Raw genomic sequence first — 22,715 nt, 5'->3', positions numbered from 1 at the left:
TCTAACATGCACCAAGTGTCATAATGAACAACTATGAGGACAGATTAGTACAACATGAAGAGAAAGAGAAACTTATTTTAGCAATTAAAAATACTTTAAAGCACACATTTTGGAAGGCAAAGGTTACATTATTTAAATGAGAAACATCTTCAGTTGCTGAAAGTTACGTGAAAGAAATATCAAAGTGTTTCAAATGAGTGGTTTCTTATTGCCTAATGCTTTGCTGCAACTATGCCAGCTTCCAGTAAAATTAAAATTAATTTTAAAGCTATCAATGCAAATGGAAATCTCTTTCTTTTCCCATGAAAAATTACAGAAGGTAATTGCCAATAACTGTTCACTTTGTAGACACTACAAAGTCAGACAAAAATTTAATTTACAAAAATCCTGGTTAGCTGTTACAGTTCTTGCTTGTCATGATATTCTGAACACTAAGAAACAGTATTTTTTTCCTATTTGTTCTTGACAAAAAAATTGAAGAAGATCCCATACACTCCTTAAGTAATTTATCCTATTCCTCAATTACTCTCGCATTGGAAATTTTATCCTAATGTGTAAGTTAAACTGCCTTTACTTCAATCTATGCCTTCTACGCATGTTAGACCTACAAAGCAGTTTATTTCCTTAATCTTGGCATTGTTGTGCTTTATACTTTTATCACAATTTACACTGAAAGAAAGTATGCTTGACTTATCTGAATATTTTATGTGGCAGATAATGTAAGAGAATAAAACTGTGGGAAGCAATCCATCTATGTTGACAACACTGTTTCTGTTGCCTTAATTTTTTAAACTATTAATCTATTTTGGGGCCTGGACTTAAGCATTGTGATTTCTGACTACATTACTGGGTCATGCAGACTAGTTTGTCTCTGATAAATTGTCTTGCATATAATTTTAAGTAGAAAACTACCAGAATCCACACACAAGAGTATACATGCAACCTGCAAGACCATTTCAAGCACACAGTTCAAACCTGATATGGTTTACATACTTCAAACTGACTCATAGTACTTTTCCAATTAAAAAACACTTTCTAGAAAAACATATAATTATTTAATGAACATAAAGCAATCACAACATAACCACGGTACAACTTTGTGCCTGAAACAAATTTGGTCCAATGTGTTTAAAGGGCTCTTTGCAGGCTTCACAAACCAAGTGACAGTCCCAGTCTCAAACACTGGCAGTGCAAAGAAAAATGAAGGAGGACAGGGGGAAATAAGTAAGGCACACTATTAAAACCAAAAGCAATTTTGCAAACATCATACCCAATACCTACGGGAATGGCACCTGGTGCAACCTACAAAGAAAAACACATGAAACAAAATGAATACAGGTAAAGAAAAGCAAACCTGATAATGACAGACATGATAAAAGCAGTACATTTGGGGAAAAGTTGGTTACAGATGAAACCACAATAAAATGAGACCCAGAAAGTGCTCAGGTGCACTTCTTAATAAGCAAAGCCTGGGTCTGAATTTGTTCTGCTTGAAAATCTCTGAAGACGTCCCCTACAGTTTGAAAGCCTGTGCAGATATTAAATTTCTGCTGCTCCTTTCCTCCTACAAGGGCTTACAAGCTCTTCCTAAAGCAAACACTTTTCTGCAGTTTACTAGATTAAACCAAAACTACATGGTATTGTCAAGAATGATCAGACAATGACACATATTCTGTATGTTTTTCAACATTCCCAAGGAGTTTTTAAAGGGAAAGTATTTGTCTGTTAAATTCTCCAGGGTAGCCAGAACAAGCTCCAAGAGTATCAGAAGTGCTTAGGCTTCCCAACTGATAGCACAAGCTTGTCTCCAAAAACTTGTAGCAATAACAAAGAATTTATTGAAACATCTTAGTTTTCCAACAGTCTTCGTGTATAGGATGATCACAACTGAAACACCCATTGAAGAGAGTTTTTTTTTTTGTTGAAGCGATGTTTCCAGCATTTGCCCTCCTCCTTTCTGGGTGAAAGTAGAATATCTTTTCTAACATATTTCATTGAAAAAAATTGAGATTCACAGCCTTGCAGAGGTGAAGCAAGTGAAATAGTCCCACTGACAAGGGGTTTGCAATCAGATGGTGTTGGCACTGACCTCACTGATTTTCTCTAACTTGTGCAAGATGAGTTCTGCAGGGTCTGATGAGAAGGTCCTCCAGGTTCACAATAGCTTGCATGGAATAGACACGGAACACACATACTCTGGAGTGAATTTCCTGCATCTTTAATGTTACCATTAGATAACAGAAAAATAACCTGAAGCACAGCCTCCTGAGAAGTCTTTGTGATGGATTTAGTCATAAAACCACTTAGATCAATAGAACCCAAGGAGGAGAACAAATTAAGCCTAAATTCCAAGCAATGAAAAACTGAAGAAGGTCAATCAGTCTGAGAAGACTTTGCCCAGGACACCCTATGAATAATTTCTTTCAATCACCGCCAAAACCTTTCCAGTCCCTGCACAACAGAAGGGCTGAGGCACAACAATGACTAAAAAGTCAAAGTGCTACAACAAGTTTTAGACTTTTTCAAGTTTAGGTGCAAAGAGCCATGCCCCTCCCTGAATGAAAAGCTGACAGAAAAGTTTTGAAAAGATCATCTTCTGTTCCTTATAAAAATGAGCAACTCCTGGGGCAGGGCAAGAAACCAAAGCATCTTCAGTGCTTCCACCAATTAGCAATAGCATTTGTTTAAAACAGGGCAGATATAATAATTCATTGAGGACTCCAAGGAACTCAAAGAGAGAAAGAATAGTCTCAGAAGGCAGAAAATATTAGATATTCATCCTACACAAACACAGGAAGAAATATAATGCTACAGAAGTGATTCAATGTTAAGATTTTTATTTTTCCTTCTTAAGTGGCAAGATTCAGAAATGAAAAAAACCCTATATTTATAAAGAATGATAAGCAGTCTTTTTGCTTTGCCTTTCCCTTTTATTTGTTTTAATAATTATATTAATGGGCTGCTACATTTGGGAAGAATATTTTCTGAATTATTATTCTATAATATAACTATTAGAGTGTCAAGAAGTGCTATATGGGGATAGCAGTATTATGAGAACTCTCCTGTCAAGAGAGTACTGGCAGCAAAACAAGTTCCAACAGTGAAAGATATAAGCCATCAGGCAAATACTAGACAAAAATACTTCAATACTTAAAATGCTTCAGTACTTCTGGTTAAGAAAATCCTTATTTTTCCTTACCTGGATATATCACTGAAAATCCAGAACGTGCATTTGTAATTACATTTAAGAGTTATTTCATCCAATATTTGCTCTGTCCTGTTGGGCTGCTGCTGAGATGCCTTTATGTAAAATAATCATTCTTTAACATTTCCCACTAGCCCTCTGGTAACACAGATGCTGAGTAACCATCTACTTAGTTTGACTTCAACTTCATAGACAACGGAAGCATAAAACCAAGAAACTGGTCTGGTAGAAAAGGATCTAGAGAGCAACCTATAGTAGTAACTGACCTGTGTCACACTCCACTGCCCTGGGGTGCTGTGCTGGGCTGTAGGCACCTGCAGAAACATCAGGGCTACTGCACAGATGCTTTTCTGAATGTGTGCTGGGACAAATTAAATGCTTTTGAACGCATGCTGGCACACCTTATAAACATGACATCAATTTTGTGCTCTAATGAGCAATGCACAAATTACCTTACACTCCTCCGAGTTTATTTATCAAGACACTGCATGTGGTATCAGTAAACACCTTAGTAGTAGAGCAGTATGTAATGGATATGAATGCTGATTAGCTTCTTTTTAACTAGGAACTTACAGCCTTGGGTTTATTTCTCTCTTTTTTTAAGATAGATTCAACAGATTTAGCATACAAGGCAGTAAGGCACTTACTGTGTAACTCACCAACCCTAGCCACCAGAGTAGAAGATATTAGTACTCTCCCATGGAATCAAAAGAGTAAGGACTCAAGAGCTTGGGAAGCCTTCTGTAAACAGCTATCAGATCATACTGTTTAAATTTCTCATCTCAGCTTTGGTTTACTCTGGTCTTAAGGTACACATGTGGCTTAATTTAATTTATGCCATTCAAACAGACCACTTAATTATATCAGCAGTTGGCAGTGCTGCTCTAGTTAAAGGTCTGTTTGCAATGTCACATCTATAAATTAATTTTTGGAAGGTTTATAGCAGGACTCTATTATAATTCTCACAGGGTTTAAATTTAGAATGTTTTCTTTTTTTCTTAAGACACACTGTTCAGATGACCACTTTCTTCATGCCTTTATCTGAGGATAAAAAGTTACTTTAATATGAAATACAATCTCAACTGATTTGTCAATTAGAAGACTGAATACATTACATTTAGACAGTGTCACTATTGAAACTAACATGTGCAAGGGATCATCAATCCCTACTTACTAAATACATTAATAAGATACAGCAAAGCCATGAGAACATTAAGACCTGTAGAAGTTAATAAGCATTACTTGTGCTTACTAACCCACCCTGAGCTACCATGCAGTCCCAGTGACAAGGTACTTGTCATTTTAGTTTGCTTGGCCATTTTACATGCAAGTTATGTGCAACTGCAGCACTTACAGCCTTATTTTGCTGGCAGTCACATGTCCATAAAAGGTTATAAGCACTACATGAACTGCTGACACATGTATTAACACACAGGCAGTTAGATCTGATTCTCTGCTCCCTCAATCTACGTTACAGCTCCATCATTTCATAGAATTGGAAAGAGCTGTGCTGGCATGAGCCAGGTGGTGCCAAAGGAACAGGAAACTGCACAGAGCACTTCCACCCTAGGGCAAGGTTGATCATCATCTCTGTGGCTGCAGGTAGATCTCTGTACGTTGTGAGATAAGTCTACAGCATTCCGGAAAGAGAGAGAATGCATCAACTCGGGTGTATCTGACGAATCGGATCTGGTTGGCCTTAAGCATGAACAAAACATGCAAGAGAGAAGATGGATACAGTCACGGAATCTGGCAGCAGATTCTCTGAGTTGTTCAGGTTGCTGAGACAGAGCTCTCCTCCTCTCCCCCTGTATCTCCCAGGCTTGGTAATGAGTACATATGGCTGTGCCGCTGGCCCTTATCCCCCCATACCTAAGGAAAGTGGCCTTGCAGGTACAGAGACATCCTGGCACAAGGAGCACAGAACATGAGGGCCACTAGCCAGGTTCCACCACAGCCCATCTCCCCTGGCACATGGTACTACATCCCAGCAGGGCCCGAGATCTTCATTATTTTGTCCTCACTTTGGGGGTGGGGGATGGGGTGTCAAAATTAAGTCTTTATGCCACATCATTTCCCAGTCTAGAAATCTTTGGCAGTTACCCATTATGCAACACTGAAATATTACACTTTTTCAATAATAAACAAAAATAATTCAATTTTGGCTCTGTCTCATTTTGTGTCATGTGACTATACTAGATTTTCACTACTTTAACCACACTCCTGTTATTCATTATCCAATGAAAATAAAACCATGATGTAAAACAAACGAGTGTTAATTTCACTAGGAAATACTTTTGGGCCCTTGAATGGTTATTTCCTGTAGATACGAAATGTCAGGTATATTTGCAATGAGACACAGAAATATGTAACAACTTCTAATCAGCTGCCTAAAGCAGCCTGTGTTCAAGATGATAAACGTGTTTTTCATCATCTTTGGATGCAGATTATTTAAATCATATTAGTGCTCCCAACTGAAATACCCGCTGCAGATTAAACAGAGTTTTTTTTATTATTTGGGCCATGTCTATGTTGAAATTTCTACTGCAGGCAAACACAAGTGTATTAATGAACTGCCCTATTCATTATCCAAATATTGAGATAACTTCATGGGAACATGCCAATACACTACACAACAATAAAATGTGGAGACCTATGGTCAAATTGCTTGTGATGAATTTGAGAGCAGCCTTCAAAACCAGAAGTATTGAACTTGTACTGACAAAATCAGTAACAGAAAGCACTTCTGGTAGGTGGCATAAATACCAGGATTACATTAAAAATCTCATGAAGTAGTTTATATTAAAGGAACAAATTACTCTTCCATGCAGAAGATTTTGAAATTAAACATTTGCAGTTTGAGAGTATACAAATGCAATGTACTATACTGATTACCTGGGAGTTACATAATTCATCCGAAGAGTCAGCCCAAATTCAGAATTTAACAGTTCAAAGTAATCTTGATTTTCAGTCTTGTATATGAACTAACATGTAGTTACACCAAAGAACCTTGTATTATCAAATCTGCCGTTGACATCTTGTGGGTAGAGTTGTGCAACTGCCAGAGAAAGGTTAATTAGTGCACTATTAACTACCACCTGAAAAACCTCTGGAGGTTAATGAAGTTCAAAGTCCTTCTGTCGTTTCTTTAGTGTAATAGTATCATCTACTAGGAAAGAGGAGAGAGTTCCCAGAAAAACACCAGCATGGAAAACTGCCACATAAATTTAAGTGTCTGAACTAGGACACTGAATTCTCTTTAATTAAAACAGCTGCTCTGAATTATTTCAAGCACAACAGATTCAGCCCCTCCTGCAGCAGCCATGCTGTGTGATTTATTTTACCACTCCAGGCTTTGTATGCAAAGTAGGATTTTCCTAGGTCACTGCAGCTACAAAACCTTGAGGGCAAATATCTCAGTCCCTGGAACACTGGTGGACTTGCAGACAGAGAAACACCAGCAGCACATTGTGGATTAACAGTGAGATCTTTATACTATTTACAGCTGTCAATCACCCAGACTGGCAGTGTAGCAACCCAGGCAAAAATGGTTCCTAGCAAGCTCTCCAGCTTGCCAAAAAATGTATTCTGAGTTTCAAATCATACCTCTCTAACATGTAAGTCTACCAGTCTCAAAGACAAGACTTGCTCGGTTTCAGTCTTCCACTCTTCAGATGATGAATAGCCTCTCTGTGCATTTCTGTAAAGTTAATATGCAGTCCTGTGTGTCATAGGGTGGTCATAAATAGTGCCCTAAAATTCCAGATTTTTGTAACAGATATGCACCAAGGCATATTTGAACCAAAGGGGTTTAGTACTACTTTCATGAAGGTGTGGATAAAAGAAAACAGACAGAAACTTGCTTAGGCTAAAAACATCTCAAAATATGCCCACAGTTTTTTGTTTAATATGCAGAAGGATCACAGAACTACAAGCAGCATTCCAAGAAAATCTCTCAAATTAGTAGCTTAAAAAGGATTTAGAACTATGGACACTAACTCACAAGATTGTTTTTCTTTTGTGTTCTGGACCACTTTAGATGAACGGGTTTTATACAACACAATCAATGTACTGTAAATATAAACCCATACCTGATGCCTGCACACCTTTCTTATTTCTATATTAAGCAACCTACAAGATTGCATTAATTTTATCAAACAGGAAAACTGCTTTGCTGTTTAATAAAAGCAATGCTGAACAAGAGTATTTCACAAGTAATACAAATCATCAGCAACACCTACTGATGACTGCCACATGCACTTATTCCGTACCTTTTATCCAGCCTCTAAGAAAGGCAGATCCAACAGTCATTTGCACTTGCCTTTCAAACAATTTTTATGAATGCCCGTAAATTGACCGAGATATTTTAATAGATAGGAAGGAGATATTCTACATGAGTTAGGGCTTTAAACAGCTTCTCAGGACAATAAATCACTCTAATACAGACAGTGATGTAGAAAGCACCTTTCAGTGACAATAGCCTCCCGTGTGTCTCAGAAATAATCACTTTGTCTATGTCAAAAGTGAAACTGTCAAAAACAGAAGATTGTTTTTAGACTATCAGGTTAAGAACTCTACCACACAGTATTTGCATTTACTATAAATATCATTACAAAACCTATGCCTACAACTTAGCTTTCCTTACTTATCTGACGTTAACAAGAGAACAGAAACAAAAAAAGAACAAAGGGGAAAACTGGAGAGACAACAGTAATTAGAGGAAAAAGAACACTACCAAAACCCACATAATGGCAACAGCCACGGTGAGAACACAACATTTGTCCTAGAGACAAGGTATCGTTACTACTTGGTTACTATACTTTTGAAGATGCCCGGTTTTTACTATGAGTAATGTTAGTATCAAAATCTAGGCAGAGCAAAGACTGGATTGAACTTTCGGTTTCCTGCCCTCCCATTCATCTTTCTGGTTTGTTCAAACTACTACTTCCTTCCCCTTTGAGCTTATCTCTCCTATTTCCCCACACTGTGTGGCAGATTCATCCTTCTCACAAAATGAAATTATTTTCCTCTTTGCACTAAACATTCATAAACTCTATCAGAACACAATCTTAAGGAGAGCTGAATAAAATACAGATTAGTTTTTCAGTTCAGACACACTTTTAAATCTATTTGAACTCAGAACAAAACCGAAAAAGAAACCATAGCAACGATATTAATTTGATTTATTCATCAAAATGGTTTTGGCTCTAGTAAATGAAAAAAAGAACTGAAAATAATAAAACCGTGAATATCAATATGACACTACAAAGGAATGAAACATACCTCCTCCACATCGTTGTCCAACACTACGATTTGTAGTGGAGAAGTCAGATTCTGGTTATCACTGATGGTCGTTCCCACTGGGGAGGATTCAAGAATAAAGCCGTCATACGTAGATCTTGTGAAGTAAGGCTTCTGATTGTTCTCATCAAGGACCTCAACGTGCAGATTGGCAAAGGCAGGAAGAGGATGGCCATTGTCTTGTTCAGCCTAAAAACCCACATGATTTGTCAAAGGCTCTCAGCCAAGTAAAACTATGAAAAGTTACTAACTGGTCTTGGGTTATATTTAAGAATTACAATCCAGTTATAAAAATCAATAACATTGTATGGATCACCCTACTATAAAACTTAGCACCATGAAAAAAAGAAATACCAAACAAAATCAGCTAGAAGAACAAACGATTTTCCATCAGAATAACCTTTTAAATATTCACAATAAAACTCAAAGCTATACAGCACATATGCAATAACACTGTTCCTTAAACTGTCAGTATCAAGAGTTTTAGAAAATCTTCAAAGGATGAAAGCAAGCTGGAAATTGCTAATTCTACAACAGAACCTACACCCACACCACCAGCGAGTTAAAATCAAAAGATGACAGTACATGTGGACACATGGTATTTGCTACAGATTACTGGAAGAGCATATTGCCCTGGATATGACTTGTTCTCCCTCTCCCCCAAATTCCATCTTTCTAGTGCTAGATGAGTGGGGTTTTAATTTTGGTTTTCAGTATGAGAACAATGTTGATAAAACACTGATGATTTAGTTGTTGCTAGGCAATGTTTATACAAAGTCAAGGACTTCTCAGGTTCTCAGGCTCTGCCAGCAAGAAGGCTGGAGGGGCACAAGAAGTTGTGAGGGGACACAGCCAGGACAGCTGACCCAAACTAACCAAAGGGAAATTCCATACCATGGGACATCATGCTGAGTATATAAACTGGTGGAAGTCAGCTGGGAGGGGCTGACTGCTGCTCAGGGATAGGCATTGGTCAGCAGATGGTAAGCAATTATTGTGCATCACGGGGTTTTTGCGGTGGGATTCCCCCCCTCCCCCTTGAGTTTTATTTCTCTTTCTCTTTTTGTCATCTCCCTTTTCATTACAATTATTATTAATACTATTAGTAGTAGTACTAGATTTCACTGTATTTCAATTATTAAACTGTTTTTATCTCAACCCACAGGTTTCACCTATTTTCAGCTTTCCTCCCTGTTCCACTGGGGGTGGGGGGTTTGTGCACACAAGTGGACGCATGGTACTTAGTTGCTGGCTGGGATTAAATCACAACACTCACCTACCACGATTTACTCACCAATACAGTTTCATCTCATTTATTTTCATTTTCAAAGTTTCTAAAAGTACTAATTGTCCATTCCAGTGTGCTAATCCAAGATAAATGTATGATGTTGCTTTTTTTTTAACCTTGCTATCTATGACTAATTAAAGTAAATAAACAAGGGAAGTAGAAGATAAGTAATTTTTCTCTTTAACTTATAAAGAGCAACCAATTTTAATTATAGTCCTGTACATGTCCCTGTATCAAGGCAATAATAGGGTACTGTAAGACAATCTCCTATGGCTTGATTGCCAAAAGCTGTAAGCACACACCCCAGGACTGTAACAGTAGTGCGCTATTACCTTTCTGCAGACATGGCAAGTGTATTGTGCAATAAACTATTCAGATGTAAAAATATTTCAGAAGAGAGAGAACAGTACCTAAATTATTGTTGTTAACAGTACTTTTTTTGCAGAGATTTTATTTTCATTCTGGTATTTCCCCCATTTCAAAACAGATAATTCCTCATTTTTCAAATCCAACATCTGAGGAGTCTTCTTCTGGAAACACACCACTTGATTTCATCAATTAGTTATTTTTAAATTCTTCTTTAGACACATTCTTTTTTATCTGCAAAATGTTAATTCTATATAAAACTTCACTTTGTTTACCAAGCAACAATAGTATGCTGTTGATGACAAAACCTGCCATTTCAAGTAGAAAGACATATAAAACATCAAAATTTTTATTTTGTTCCAAATAGGTGACATCTTTAGTAATTCATAATAAATTCATTCAAAACACTCAGTTCTTAGCAAAAATGTGTTTTCCTCTTTAAAATATATCAGGATTACTATTGGCCAAGGAATGGGCAACAGTGGTACTGGAGCAGATTTAAAAGCAACCATCAACCCATCTGTGTGTACATGGCTATCTTCTGACTAATGAGAGGAAGGTCAGATCTTTCAAGTGGATTTATCTAAGCAGGCGTTAGTATCTGAAAATAACAAGGCTTTTCCTAGGAGATCAACTTTTGTTAATGAGACAAAACTCTCTCGATGAAATTGGGAGTTCTGCCATTCAATTCACTGGCACATTAAGATTCCAGCAACCAGGTTGCAGGAGGCAACATATTTATCTACTGCTGTTCTTACGTGCTTCTTCTAGGATACAGGATACTACCAGTGATCAAAGCCATAATTGCCTCAAACAATTACTATCATATTAAGTATGAATCCCTTTTTTTTAAGCCAGCCTCAATTACTCATATTCAAATAAAACATAAAATCGGAAAATAGTAGACCAGTCTCCAGTCTACCCAAGGAGACTGATGCTTCTGGGTTATCTCAAGAATCTTTAAAGATATTTGCATAACCTGAAGAGGTCTGCGTTCACACTGGTCACTGTAAGAGAATCACACAAATCGGTTTTACTAGAATTTACTTAGAAACCTTCCAGCTGCACTGAATTCGATTCAATAGAGCAGCACTCAAACATCTGTGGGGTAATCCTGGTCCTGCAAAAGGTAAGAGGAATGTATTTCAAATCCAATATAGTAGGTAGCTGGCAATTGTACTGGAGACTGGATAAGTGACTCCCAAATGCTGAATATAATTTACAGAAGTGAGATTTATTTTGAAGTTGTTCCAGTGAATGAAAGTAAACTTCACATGTAAAAACTAACATCACCAAAAATACTTGGAAGCACTCTGGCTACTGACCCAGTAGGATGAAACTTCAAAAACATCCTGATAAAGGGAGTTTTTGCCTAAGTTAATATACTGAAAGCAGGAAAAATAAAATATCTCAGACAAAAAATCTGCTCTATGAGCAGCAAGTACATACTGATCTGGTTCTATTTTATAAGTAGGTCTATGGCCGAGCATCATTAAATACTCTGTTCCATATCAAGAAAAACAGGCCTCTTCACAGTAAAAAGTTTACACACAACTGCTACAAGTTGCTTTATAACAAACCTTGATGTTCCTTGCCACTGCTATGAAGAAATTCTAAAAAAAGGAAAACACAAATAACTGAGGGCCCCAATCATCTTAACAGCTTGAACTGCCACAATAATGGCCTTGCTTTAAAGCATAACTGGGCACAGACCCCATCCTGGGTTAGACGAAGCAATACTCATCTATGAAGGCTGTTTTCTAAATCATCAACAGAGTATGCAGTGTCTTTCTGAAGGAAAAGACAGTGCTCTAAATTACATATGCTCAAATACAAAGAAGGATGTGTGTTCCTAAGATTGGACTTAAAATTTCAGTTTTTGGAGACTAAAAATGTAAAAGGTCCTCAGCAGGCACTTAACTCAAAATCACCTCAGCTTTGCAGGTGCTTTTCTGTTTGTTCACCAGGTTGGGTACACTGATCAGAATAGGTAACTTTAACATTTGGGAACTGGAATTGGACAGACTTCGGCAGCCATTCTTCAAAAAGTCACAGTCAGTTCCCAAGTGCTTGTTGCCAGCTAAAAGTGTTTCTTGCAGCACCAGGACACAGCGTCAGTGCTGCACCAGGGCACAACTTAACTTCGCTCATTCACTTCATTAGCAAGTGCTCAACTGCAAGGCTACCATGTGAAAACCACCACATCCAGCTTGCCGCTTTTGCCTTTTAATTAAGTTTTGTTTCCAAAGACACCTATATTTAGAGAAAAAAAATCAAGCTTTGAAAACCACTAATGGAAGTGCCTCCTTTCCAGAACTAATCCAGAAACCAATGTATCAGGGTAGGACTGGAAATCTCCAGAGCATCAGAGCTCAGATCTTGGGATTCAGTGCTCAGGCACAGGAGGTGAAACAGGTATGGATGCACTCACTCTGCTGTCCTACTCACCCAGATGTTCACCAGCACCAAACAGCAAACCCCAGTGCCAAACTCAGGACCCCAAATTCCTCTTCAAGGGCCAGGCAGAATTGGGTACAGAAGTGTCTGAGCCCTTTGCATCTGACCTTATTTCCTACTCAAAAAGAATCACCTTTTACAATAGCAGACAAAAGTGAAGCAAAAAACTTCTTGTAAGACAAAGTGTTTTAAAAAATAAATCTAACCAACTCTCAGTGTACCTTCCTGTAATGCTTTTTTAGTAGATTTGTAATATTTCTGTTTTCTAATTCAACCTACCTACTTGTGGGATTGTCATTAAAACTCACTTGTAATCAGTTTTACAGACTAGTACTATCACTTTACATTGAAACTGTTCTGACTAAAACAAAGGATAAAACACAATCTCTGTAGAGAAGTACCTATTTTCTGATCCTTCGAGTACACAGTTACATGTTAAAAAAAAAATCCAGCTCTAATATTCATAAGAACAAAGATATATGCTATTCCTCTCTTTGAAAAGATTTACCTGAATGCTGGAACAAATTGTGTATTTCCTTACAAACCTCTTTCAGTCCATTTTAAGCCATTGGAAAATACAAATAACTGTTCTTTTTCATTTTGGCCTTTACACATAATGATAGGTCCAGCAAAGCAAATGAAGAACTTAAGAAGGCATTAGTAAGATGCTAGTTACAAATATTCATTTTCAAACAATATTTTTTTAAGACATCATTTTCTCTAACAGCCACTTTTTTCTTTTGATTGATAAAAATAATTTCATATAAAATATGAAAAATTGATTTATTTTCATATGCTATATAAACATAACCTCAGAAGCAATGCTTGGCTAGCGGCAGTTCTGTGCATACCCTTCATAATTCTCCAAAAATATACAATACCTACAATAATGTCAATTTTTGCTGCATTTCCCTGATTTCTTAAGTTTATCTTGGGTTTTTTTGGTTTGGATTGTTTTTTTTTTCCTTGGGTGGTGGTGGGTTTTGTTTAGTTTTGATTGGGGGGGGGGGGTGGTTTTGGATTTTTTTTTTGAGGTGTTTTTCAAGAGATTAAGTTATATATCATGTAAGTTCTTCCAGACATCCAATGTTGTTCATGAAAACAGTTTTTCCTCATACTGGCCTGTTAAATGGTTGCTTGGGCTGGCTGGCTACAGGTTAGGCATCTCTGCTTCCTAACAAGTATTTTGAAGCACAATGATTAGACTGTTTACATTTCATTCAGAAAGCAAGCCACTGGTATTTAAGACACAAAGCATCCCAGTTCTAGTCTCCAAAAGAAGATGCTTTGCTGTCAAAACAATGAGTAGTCTTTCAGACAAACCCAAGGATATTACATGAACTTCAATGGACTCCACAGTTCCTTCAGTGAAAAGAGAAGTCTGCGATAAAGCTGGCTAGATGTTTTACATTGAAGATATACAATCGTAAGGAGGCACTAACAGAGTGGAAAAGAACAAGCGTGCAATGAAGCTTTCATCAGAGCAACACACATGGCGATGAAGACTTTAGATTATCACATTGTTACCAATACTACCTATGAGAGAACAGCAGCTACTGTCATACCACCCCCCAAGACACACAGAACACAGAATTATAGTTTGTCAACTACTGCTTCAGTTCAGTAGTAAAGAGCACATATGGGAAAAAAATGGGCAAAATAATGTGAAAAGTGTTAAATTCTCAAAGATGTTTAGATAAACTTAGTATGTAATGTGCTGCCTGAGCAGTTTAAGTGCAGTGTTTAACATTTGCATGCAGTTTGCAGAAAGCTTCTATTTGTAGCTGCCAACACATAATTTTATCCTTATGGAAGATGACTAAAAATGGCACAAAACCAATCTCACCAGAGATATTGTACGAGGAGTGAAGAGCCACTGACTGGGTGACCAACTAGAAGAAATGTTTTATACAGAAACAACATGAAGTTCACTTATTCAAAGCATTAGACAAACAGCTCCCCAAGAGAAAGGAGAAATGAAAGCAATTTGCTAAGACTCCCTGAATCTTCAGGAAAAAACACAAATTAATGGAATTTTCTTTCCTGTTGAGCTAGCAGGGATCTGTTTGGTGAGATAAACTAACCTTTGACAATAGAAGAACCTCTAGATGAACACTGATACATAGCCAAGACTCTCTGTTGCTCCTGTTGCACCATCTCTGCTCCCTGTGCTTATTGGTACCGGAGGAGGGCAAAGCACAGGAGAGCTGGACAGACCTATGGTGGGGATGCCTGGACAGTCTAGGGGGTTACAGCTGCCAAGAAATGCTGTGGACAAAGACACTTAGCAGGCTATCAGCATTATTCAGAGCTGGAAGCACCTGCCTTCTTCCCACACATCCCAGGTTCACAATGTCTTCTCCCACTGCGCAAAGCAGTAACATCTAAAAGAGAGCAAAACATAGGCACCTTTGCTTAAACTCAGGGTTCCTACTTCTCCATGGGTTCACAGAATGCAGCTTTACAACTGTGCCCTCGTATAATACTTCAGGAACACTTAGTCCAGAAAATCTGACCTAAGATGCAAGAAAACCAAACAGTCTGCAGTTTATCTAAGACACTTCCATGCTGCTGCTTCTCCACAGAACTTCAGAGTTGATCTCCTCTGTGAATTTTAATAAGCTGATTAGAAATAAAAAGAAAAAAAACCACCCCAAAACAACAACAAACAGCCAACAACAACAAAAACACCAAAAAAAAAAAAAAAAAACCAAACCACACAGCAAACCACAAACCCCAACCAAACCAAACCAACCAAACCCCAACAAAATCCCCAACAATTCCTAACAACCCTGGTGGTTATGGTTCAAGTATTCAGCAGAGCAGCCAGACATCTACTGCACAACTTTATCTAACCTGCCATACAGAAGACACGCTTCCTCTTTCCAACTCGGATCCTGTTTTACTTCACCAGCTCCTTGCTTCTATGCCTGCATCCTCTCCAGCTGCTGGCTTCAAGTAACACAGTGGGTCATTTCTGAGCAGTGTTAATTCACAGCTTTGACCTCCTGGGAAGATGGCTGCCACCTCTTCCAACACAGCTAAAACTTATCTCAGCACCATCCTTTCCATCATGCATTCAAAGCCTACCTACAAAGACAGAAATAGTGCCGTACAAATACTACCCTGTCTGTTCCCAGGCTCTGCCCATTACACTTTAAATGTCTTTCTCAGCATCCAGTGTAGTTACTGGGGGAGTACATCAAATTCAGAATATCTTAACTCAAAAAATTCACTTCAAGATTCTTTAAACTGGATTTCTGTCAGACTTTGCCAACTATGCCTACCATAATGTTGAGGTTAACAAATACTTGACATCTGATCACTGCTGCATACAGGAAACTTGCCTATAGTGCAATAACAGACTTGGCTGCATGAACAGATTCTTAAAAAACCTGGTTGCTACATGGAAGGCAGCACAATTTTACTTTCACATCCTTAAGGTTACAGTAAGATGCTATTAGATTTGCTGTCAGTCCTACAATGAAATAGTCTGGTTTTCTTTTCTGTTCTTCATGACTTCAGTACTCATACAGGCATCTTAACTCCATATAGCTGATAAAGAGGAAAGGCTATGAGGCAGATCCACAAGAGTAACTTCTGAGTACAAAGCCAAATGTAGGTTAAATACAGGGGCCTAAACCCGAAGCTCTAGCTCTCAGACTCCTGCTCAGCTGCTGCTTAGCACCAACAGAGTCTGGATTCCAGGATGCCTGGGGATTTTTTCTTAATGTCATGCCTTTCACATGCTTCAAAACATGCAGAAAAGTGCTCCACTGAGCAAGCCAACCTTTATCCCTCATCCAGACCTAATATGGCCCCAGAGAAAGCACGTTACTTCCCTGCAACTGTATTTCCTCATAACACACTGTTTTACAATAAAAATTGCAAGGTACAAACCTGCAAGCACCATTAGCTGGTACATTTTGGGCAGTATCAGCACGGGTAACGGGCATGTTTCATGCCTGCTCTTCACCGGCAGTTTCAACATCAATGTAAAAGAAAACCAGGCTTCCTTCTCTCCACCCTCCAATCCCAACAGAAGGATAAGCAAGTGGAGCTGAGGGGAGAGCGGTGCATAGGGATAAACACAAACTTCACATCTCAATAACAGTTGGGACATAAGTAACTTTTTTCTCCTTCTGGTGACAAGCTACATATACATACAGTGTGGAAGAGTAGAAGGGAGACCTGCAAACTGATCTCCAAGAAGGTCTCAGAGGCTTCAGGAAAGCAAAGGCAGGTGAATGTTTCCTCCAGAGGCAACAGATCTGCAGGCTCAGTCAGAAGCATGGTGCTGATGAATGGTGCTGCAGGCAGCTGCCCAGTGTGAACCACTCCTGGTAAAATGCAGGAGGGGTCTGAGGGAAGGGGCTCACACTGGAAGCATATTTCTTTGTTAGCTATTTAACAGCACCATTTCACACATTCTGCAACTGTAGCAGCAACTAACCTGAGAAGAAACTGCAGAGACCTTTCAAGTATTGCAACAGCAGCCGTGATGAACATGAGTTACTTGCTCACCCCTCCTCCAAAAGATCTCATCTGGTCAATACAAGATAACATTTGCCCATCACCTAGCACTCAGAAGGGGTGAGATTTCTGTAGGGTGGAAGGAAAAAGTGAATGAATTGTACAAGAAATCCTGTTGGAATGAAATTTCATGTAAAGTTACCTTGACATATCTCCCTTAAAGAAAGCAAACTGACTTATAAAGGCTTGCATTTCAGTTATACTTCTGGGTGAAATGATGTCTAAGTTAAATAGCTATTTGAGAAAATATAGAAACACTCCTCGGGGCAGACTGGGTTCTCATCTTTGCCGCTTTAAATATTTCCTCACAAGGACCATTCCTCCCTTGATGCAAAACTCAAGCTTCAAGAAACTCAGGTTCAGAAAATTTTCTTCTTCCTTTTGCATGCAACCTTTATCAGGCCTGAAAGTCTCAAACTCCCTCCTGAAAATGCCCGCTCTAGCACATGCACACATACATGATGTTTAGATCTGGGAAAAAAACACCACACTGGCAAAATGGAATACAAGCATATCCTAAGCAGCAGCACTAAGTAGTCCCATATTTCTCTGTTGCTCTCTGTTTTTCTTGGTTTGCAGGTAAAACTGGCACATGCAGACACACATATAACAGCACGTTTCTGGAAATCTTTACAATTCCTATATTGCCTCTCTGATCTAGTTAAAATAGACATGTTCTGTTTACCACAATGATGAAAAGACTGGAAATAATGTCTAAAATAACAATACAACTTAACACAGACCTCCTGACCCCCAAGAAAATGAAGGTTAGTTATCACCATCTAAAAAATGGGCCAATAACAACTTAAGCCTAAAATAAAGCACAAAACTAAAAGAATAAAGACTAGTGGTAAAAATAAGGCTTGTTCACACCAGTATCAGCCCTAAGAACTTTTCTTAGAACCCATGCAACCAATTGGTCCATAAAATTCAACTTTTTCATGCACTACTTGACCAAATGTTTGCTGAAATTAGTGTGACTAGTCTTCTTCAAAACCAAGGTTTTTTCAAATTGCAGCTAGGTCCTAAAGTATTTTTCCCTGTGCTATCACAATCCCCTTACTTCCCAGAGCAACTTAATACTTTTATTCAACAAAACAGATTTTAGACATTGTTCTCCTTGTGCTTCTGTAGCCTAAACCTGTTATACCTATACCAGGTTTAACATATACATATAATCAGGTTACTTTCTGGATACCGTTTTTTAAAATGTGATCAAATTATTGCATTTTCCCTGCAGGACACAGTATGTGAAATGCAGTAAGTCACAATAATTTACTTGAACTTACTTTTGTTATCACTCATTAATTATATATAAATAGACAAAAAATTTCCTTGAAGGATGAATGTAACTTTAAATTTTTGTTCTATGGCTAGAGCGATATTTTTTTTTTATAACATCCAAAAATCATGGCTACTTGGAAACAATCACATGGAATAATACTATGTCTTTTATTTCATCCAATTCACTAATAACAACACCTACCACCCCAACACAATTTTTTAGCTTAAGAGTGAGATAAGGCTTGGAAAAGATCTGCACCATCATGTATACAATCCCATGCAAAAAAAAAAAATATATTGCTGCTGCATCCTAGATATTTAAATGTTCACATAAAGCAAATAAGAAATAGAATGCTATTTAAAGATGATCCACAATATATCTAAAAGTTGACCTTTGGGTTTTATGAAAGATAAACAAGCATGTTGTTCTGCTATGGGAAGTTAATGCTGGTTTTACAGTTGATGCATCCACTTAAGCATGTTGTAAAAAGAATCACACTAAACTTCACCACCAGAAAATATCAGCCTACACAAGACTGAACAAACCCCTAGCAGGGTAGTAGAGGCTCTCTTCTAGATACCAAAGACAGCCACTGCCCAGCTGACAGCCATCTTTGTGTATCCTGTAAGTTACGTCATTTTTTCAGTCCAGTTACCTTTTCACAGGCATCCCTGCAAAAACCATAAATGTCAAATTAAGTTGCTATAATTGCTTCCTGTCTTCCCCTCCTTTCCTTTCCAAAGACCACTACAATCCTCTCTGGTTCCCCTGCCATTGATTATACCCTAGCATTTCAAGAGATACAGTAAAGAAGTAAGGAAAAGCCTCTGGCAAACACATTTGATAGCTCACTGAAGGAGATTAATACTGGAGAACTGCAGGCAAGTCACTTCAGATTTTCTATTTAATACATGAACAAGGAAAGAGTTCAGGAACTTCAGACACTCAAACTGAAACTTGACTTCAAGCTGCGAAGAAGATGGAAACATATAGTAATTTAAAAAAAAGAACAGTCAGCACAGATACATAGAAGGAAGGTCATATCTAGACAAAGTTGCTTCTTTTAAGCACGTAACTGAACTGAGAGATAAAGGTGAATCTAGGGACATAATTTATCCAGATCCAGGGTAAGCTTTAGGATTGTATATCACACTCTGGATTCATTTACAAGGTCAGAAAGTACTGCATAAGGAAAGAACTACTGAAACGGATTAAAAATTGGCTTAAGAACAAGAAGCAGAGAGTTATCTTTAGAACACAGAAGAAAATTGACTTTACTGCCAGTGAAGCTTGCGATGTGGCAGTGAAATAAAATTGGCACATAATGTGTCTAGACACTATGCTTAAAAAAACCAACAAACCCAAAACATACTTTTTGTTCTTCATGTATCAAGAGTGACTCTAGTATCAGTAAGGCTTATGATGCTGTAGTGCAGTGAACAGTAATACTTACAGCTGCCAACCTTTCCAAATAACGAAACTTCTTCCCTTCAGTTAAAGCAAATGCCAGCTATGAAGGCATTATGTCAAGTTTTAAGTGATGGATGTTTATGTTTTAAATGAAAAAAGTGTCTATATACTGCAAAAAAGGAAATACATTTATTTCTGTAAATAAAAGACATTACAGAACTTACCCTTTATGGATTTTATTATTTTCATTGCTCTGTGAGTGATGACAGATAATCTAGGGTCAATCTTAACTCAAAATCACTGGTCTTTCTAATGTGTATCTTCAACGCTCTAAAGGCAAGGAAAACATTTACCATACTGGAAAACATTTACCATACTGAGATGCTGCTAAACGTGGGAAAAACTTGCCACTTTCAATATGTACGTGGTAACTTTGGAGAAAGACTGCTATGAAGCAACATGTTATTGACGTACAAGAAAGGGTTTGGGATTCCTGCATCTCTTCTTTCATCTCTTTATTCACAAATACAGAACTTGTCTCTGCGCTCAGATTTTTCACTCTACAAAACCCTTAACACTGTATTACACATAAGAGAAAAAAAGGCCATCGCAAAGAGAACAGAAGTTTCCAGACTATTTGGACTAGGTACACTTTTGTGACAGTGATAAACCATGAGAAGTAATTGAAGACTGAGTTCACATAAGGGATGAACATTTGAAAAGGCAATTTAAAAAACAGTTATTGTACTTAATATCTACAGGAAATGCACAGGAGTTCAACTGAAGTAATTCTTTCGAAGATTTCATCATTGTCAGGAAGTGAATTGAGCAACTATTTAATGAAACTGCATTTCTTCCATTCTAATGTGTCACCATGAGTGCAAAAACACTCACATTGTTCAGTTCACGTTCTATTTTGAGGCACAGCAATCACCTTGTTTCCCATTGTAGCTGATACATCTCTACTGTTGTGCAAGAACATCAGAGGAGACCATCTTCAGTTGCATTTCAAAAGAGAGACAAAGACAAAGCAGTTCCAGAACAAGGGCAAAATATTTTTGGAAAACCATGCTTGTCACGTGGTCTGTATTTTATTTTCCACTTTTTACTCTAGTAAAATTTGAGAGAAAACACCAATACTTCGGAACACGAGCTTTTAAAAATACAGGTTACCTTCTAGAGACCTATTCAACAGCCATCACTGTCAAGTTTTCTCCAAGTTCTCAACTGCAGCCCAGACATGTACTTCAAACTAGTAAGTCTTCATCATATTGATTAAATTAAACAAGTGAGGCATTACTCTTTGTGCTGAAATCCCTATCTGCACCATCTTAAAATTTAGAAGAGCAAAGAGTAAGTACAAATCCTTTTAAATGAAAGAAGATATATTCTTTAAGATATGCTGGAAGAGATGAAAATTAGAGCTACCCTGAACAAACACAGGTCAACATGTATGGAGCCAAGAGCTCAAAACAGGATGAGAGGAGTTGAAGGGTCACATTATTACAAAAACCTACCAAACACTGCAAATACGAAGTTTCTGAAGTGATGAAAAAAGTTAGATGAATTCAAGACTTGTTAAGTCTCAAAAAACATGGACTTTGAACCATTTCTGTAACTGCAGTCCTAGAATTTCCAGTCTAGTGAGTCTCAGTGATGCACATCTCATTTCCTGCTAGCACTGTGTTCTTCTGACACACATCAGAAAAGAACATCATAAGAGGAATTGTGCTAGATCAGACCAATAAACCATCCAGTGCAAAATCATGCTTGCAGCTGTGGCCAAAGACAGAAGCCTAGAGAAGAACTCAACCAGCTCAGATTTTCCTGGATTTCTCTTTATACCAGTCGATTTTTCTTCATCAAGGCAGCCCTGCCTCCCCTTGAGCCCACGTCAACTTACAGCTCCACACTGCTGCTTGTCAAAGCACACACAATGCATTAGGTGAAGAACAACCTTATTTTCAATGTTTTAAACTTGCCACCTGCTTGTTTCATTTGATAACTCTTACCCGTTGCATCGCAGGAGACACTGAACTATTGATTCCTCTTCACTCTCAGAATTGTGACACTGTATTTTACAAGTGTCTATCATATCTTCTTCCTGCCTCACCTGATATGAACCTGCTTTGGTTCTGCTCTGTCCTTTTTGTGATACACAAAAAAACTGTGCACTGTGGTCAAGAAACATATACAGCCTAGATCTGTACAGTTCTGCGGTGATATTTTTCTCTGTTCTGTTCTCTACTTTTCCTACTTTTCCTAATGATTTCTAACATTCAATCTGCTTTTTTTTTTTTTGACAGCCACAGATCACTGAGCCAACCTTCACACTCAGTGATCAGTTACAATGCCAAGATCTCATTCCCAAGTCAAGCCAGAACTCACAGTTTTGCATAAAGGTCTAGGATGATCTTTTCTGACTTGTTTCACTTTAGTTTTAAGCTATGCCTAATTTTATCAGCCATTTTATCACCATCTCATTTGGTCTTGCAAAATCCTTCCGCAATTCTACAGTCAGTCCTCATCTTTACTACCAGAATAGTGAGGGTGGGGCAACAGCATCTATGCCAATCAGCTAATCAGCCTGGCAAGGAGATGACAACCGACAACCAAGCAAGGAAATAGCTGGACCCAGGCTGGCCACCAAAGCCTGCAGGGTGGTATGAGCAGAAGGGACCCCATAATCATTAAAGCAGGGCTGAAGGGGGACCACCTCCATATGCACAAAAATAAGTGAATGCTGAAAGGTCAGCATGATAGGTAAGGCACTCATAGTCTTTCTGGGAAGTCAACGTGATCATATGACACCCCAGATGTGTCTGTATACTAATGCACACATCATAGGAGCAGACACCAGCCTAACTCAG

The 22,715-nt window shown here is 38.1% G+C and overlaps 1 protein-coding gene across 8 annotated transcripts in view; it reads right to left on the bottom strand.

The window, feature by feature from the left end:
* PCDH15 (protocadherin related 15) overlaps nt 1–22,715 on the bottom strand; it is a 442,830-nt gene that overhangs the window by 188,686 nt on the left and 231,429 nt on the right. For all 8 annotated transcript variants that reach the window (XM_037400858.1, XM_037400859.1, XM_037400861.1 and 5 more), the window contains one exon: nt 8,489–8,695. In XM_037400858.1, the coding sequence (XP_037256755.1) occupies nt 8,489–8,695 (207 nt within the window). The remainder of the gene's footprint in view (nt 1–8,488; nt 8,696–22,715) is intronic.

The sequence above is a fragment of the Falco rusticolus genome, chromosome 9 (assembly GCF_015220075.1).
Source record: "Falco rusticolus isolate bFalRus1 chromosome 9, bFalRus1.pri, whole genome shotgun sequence".
In the NCBI taxonomy this organism is placed as follows: domain Eukaryota; kingdom Metazoa; phylum Chordata; class Aves; order Falconiformes; family Falconidae; genus Falco; species Falco rusticolus.
This window is presented reverse-complemented; position numbering and strand designations above follow the sequence as displayed.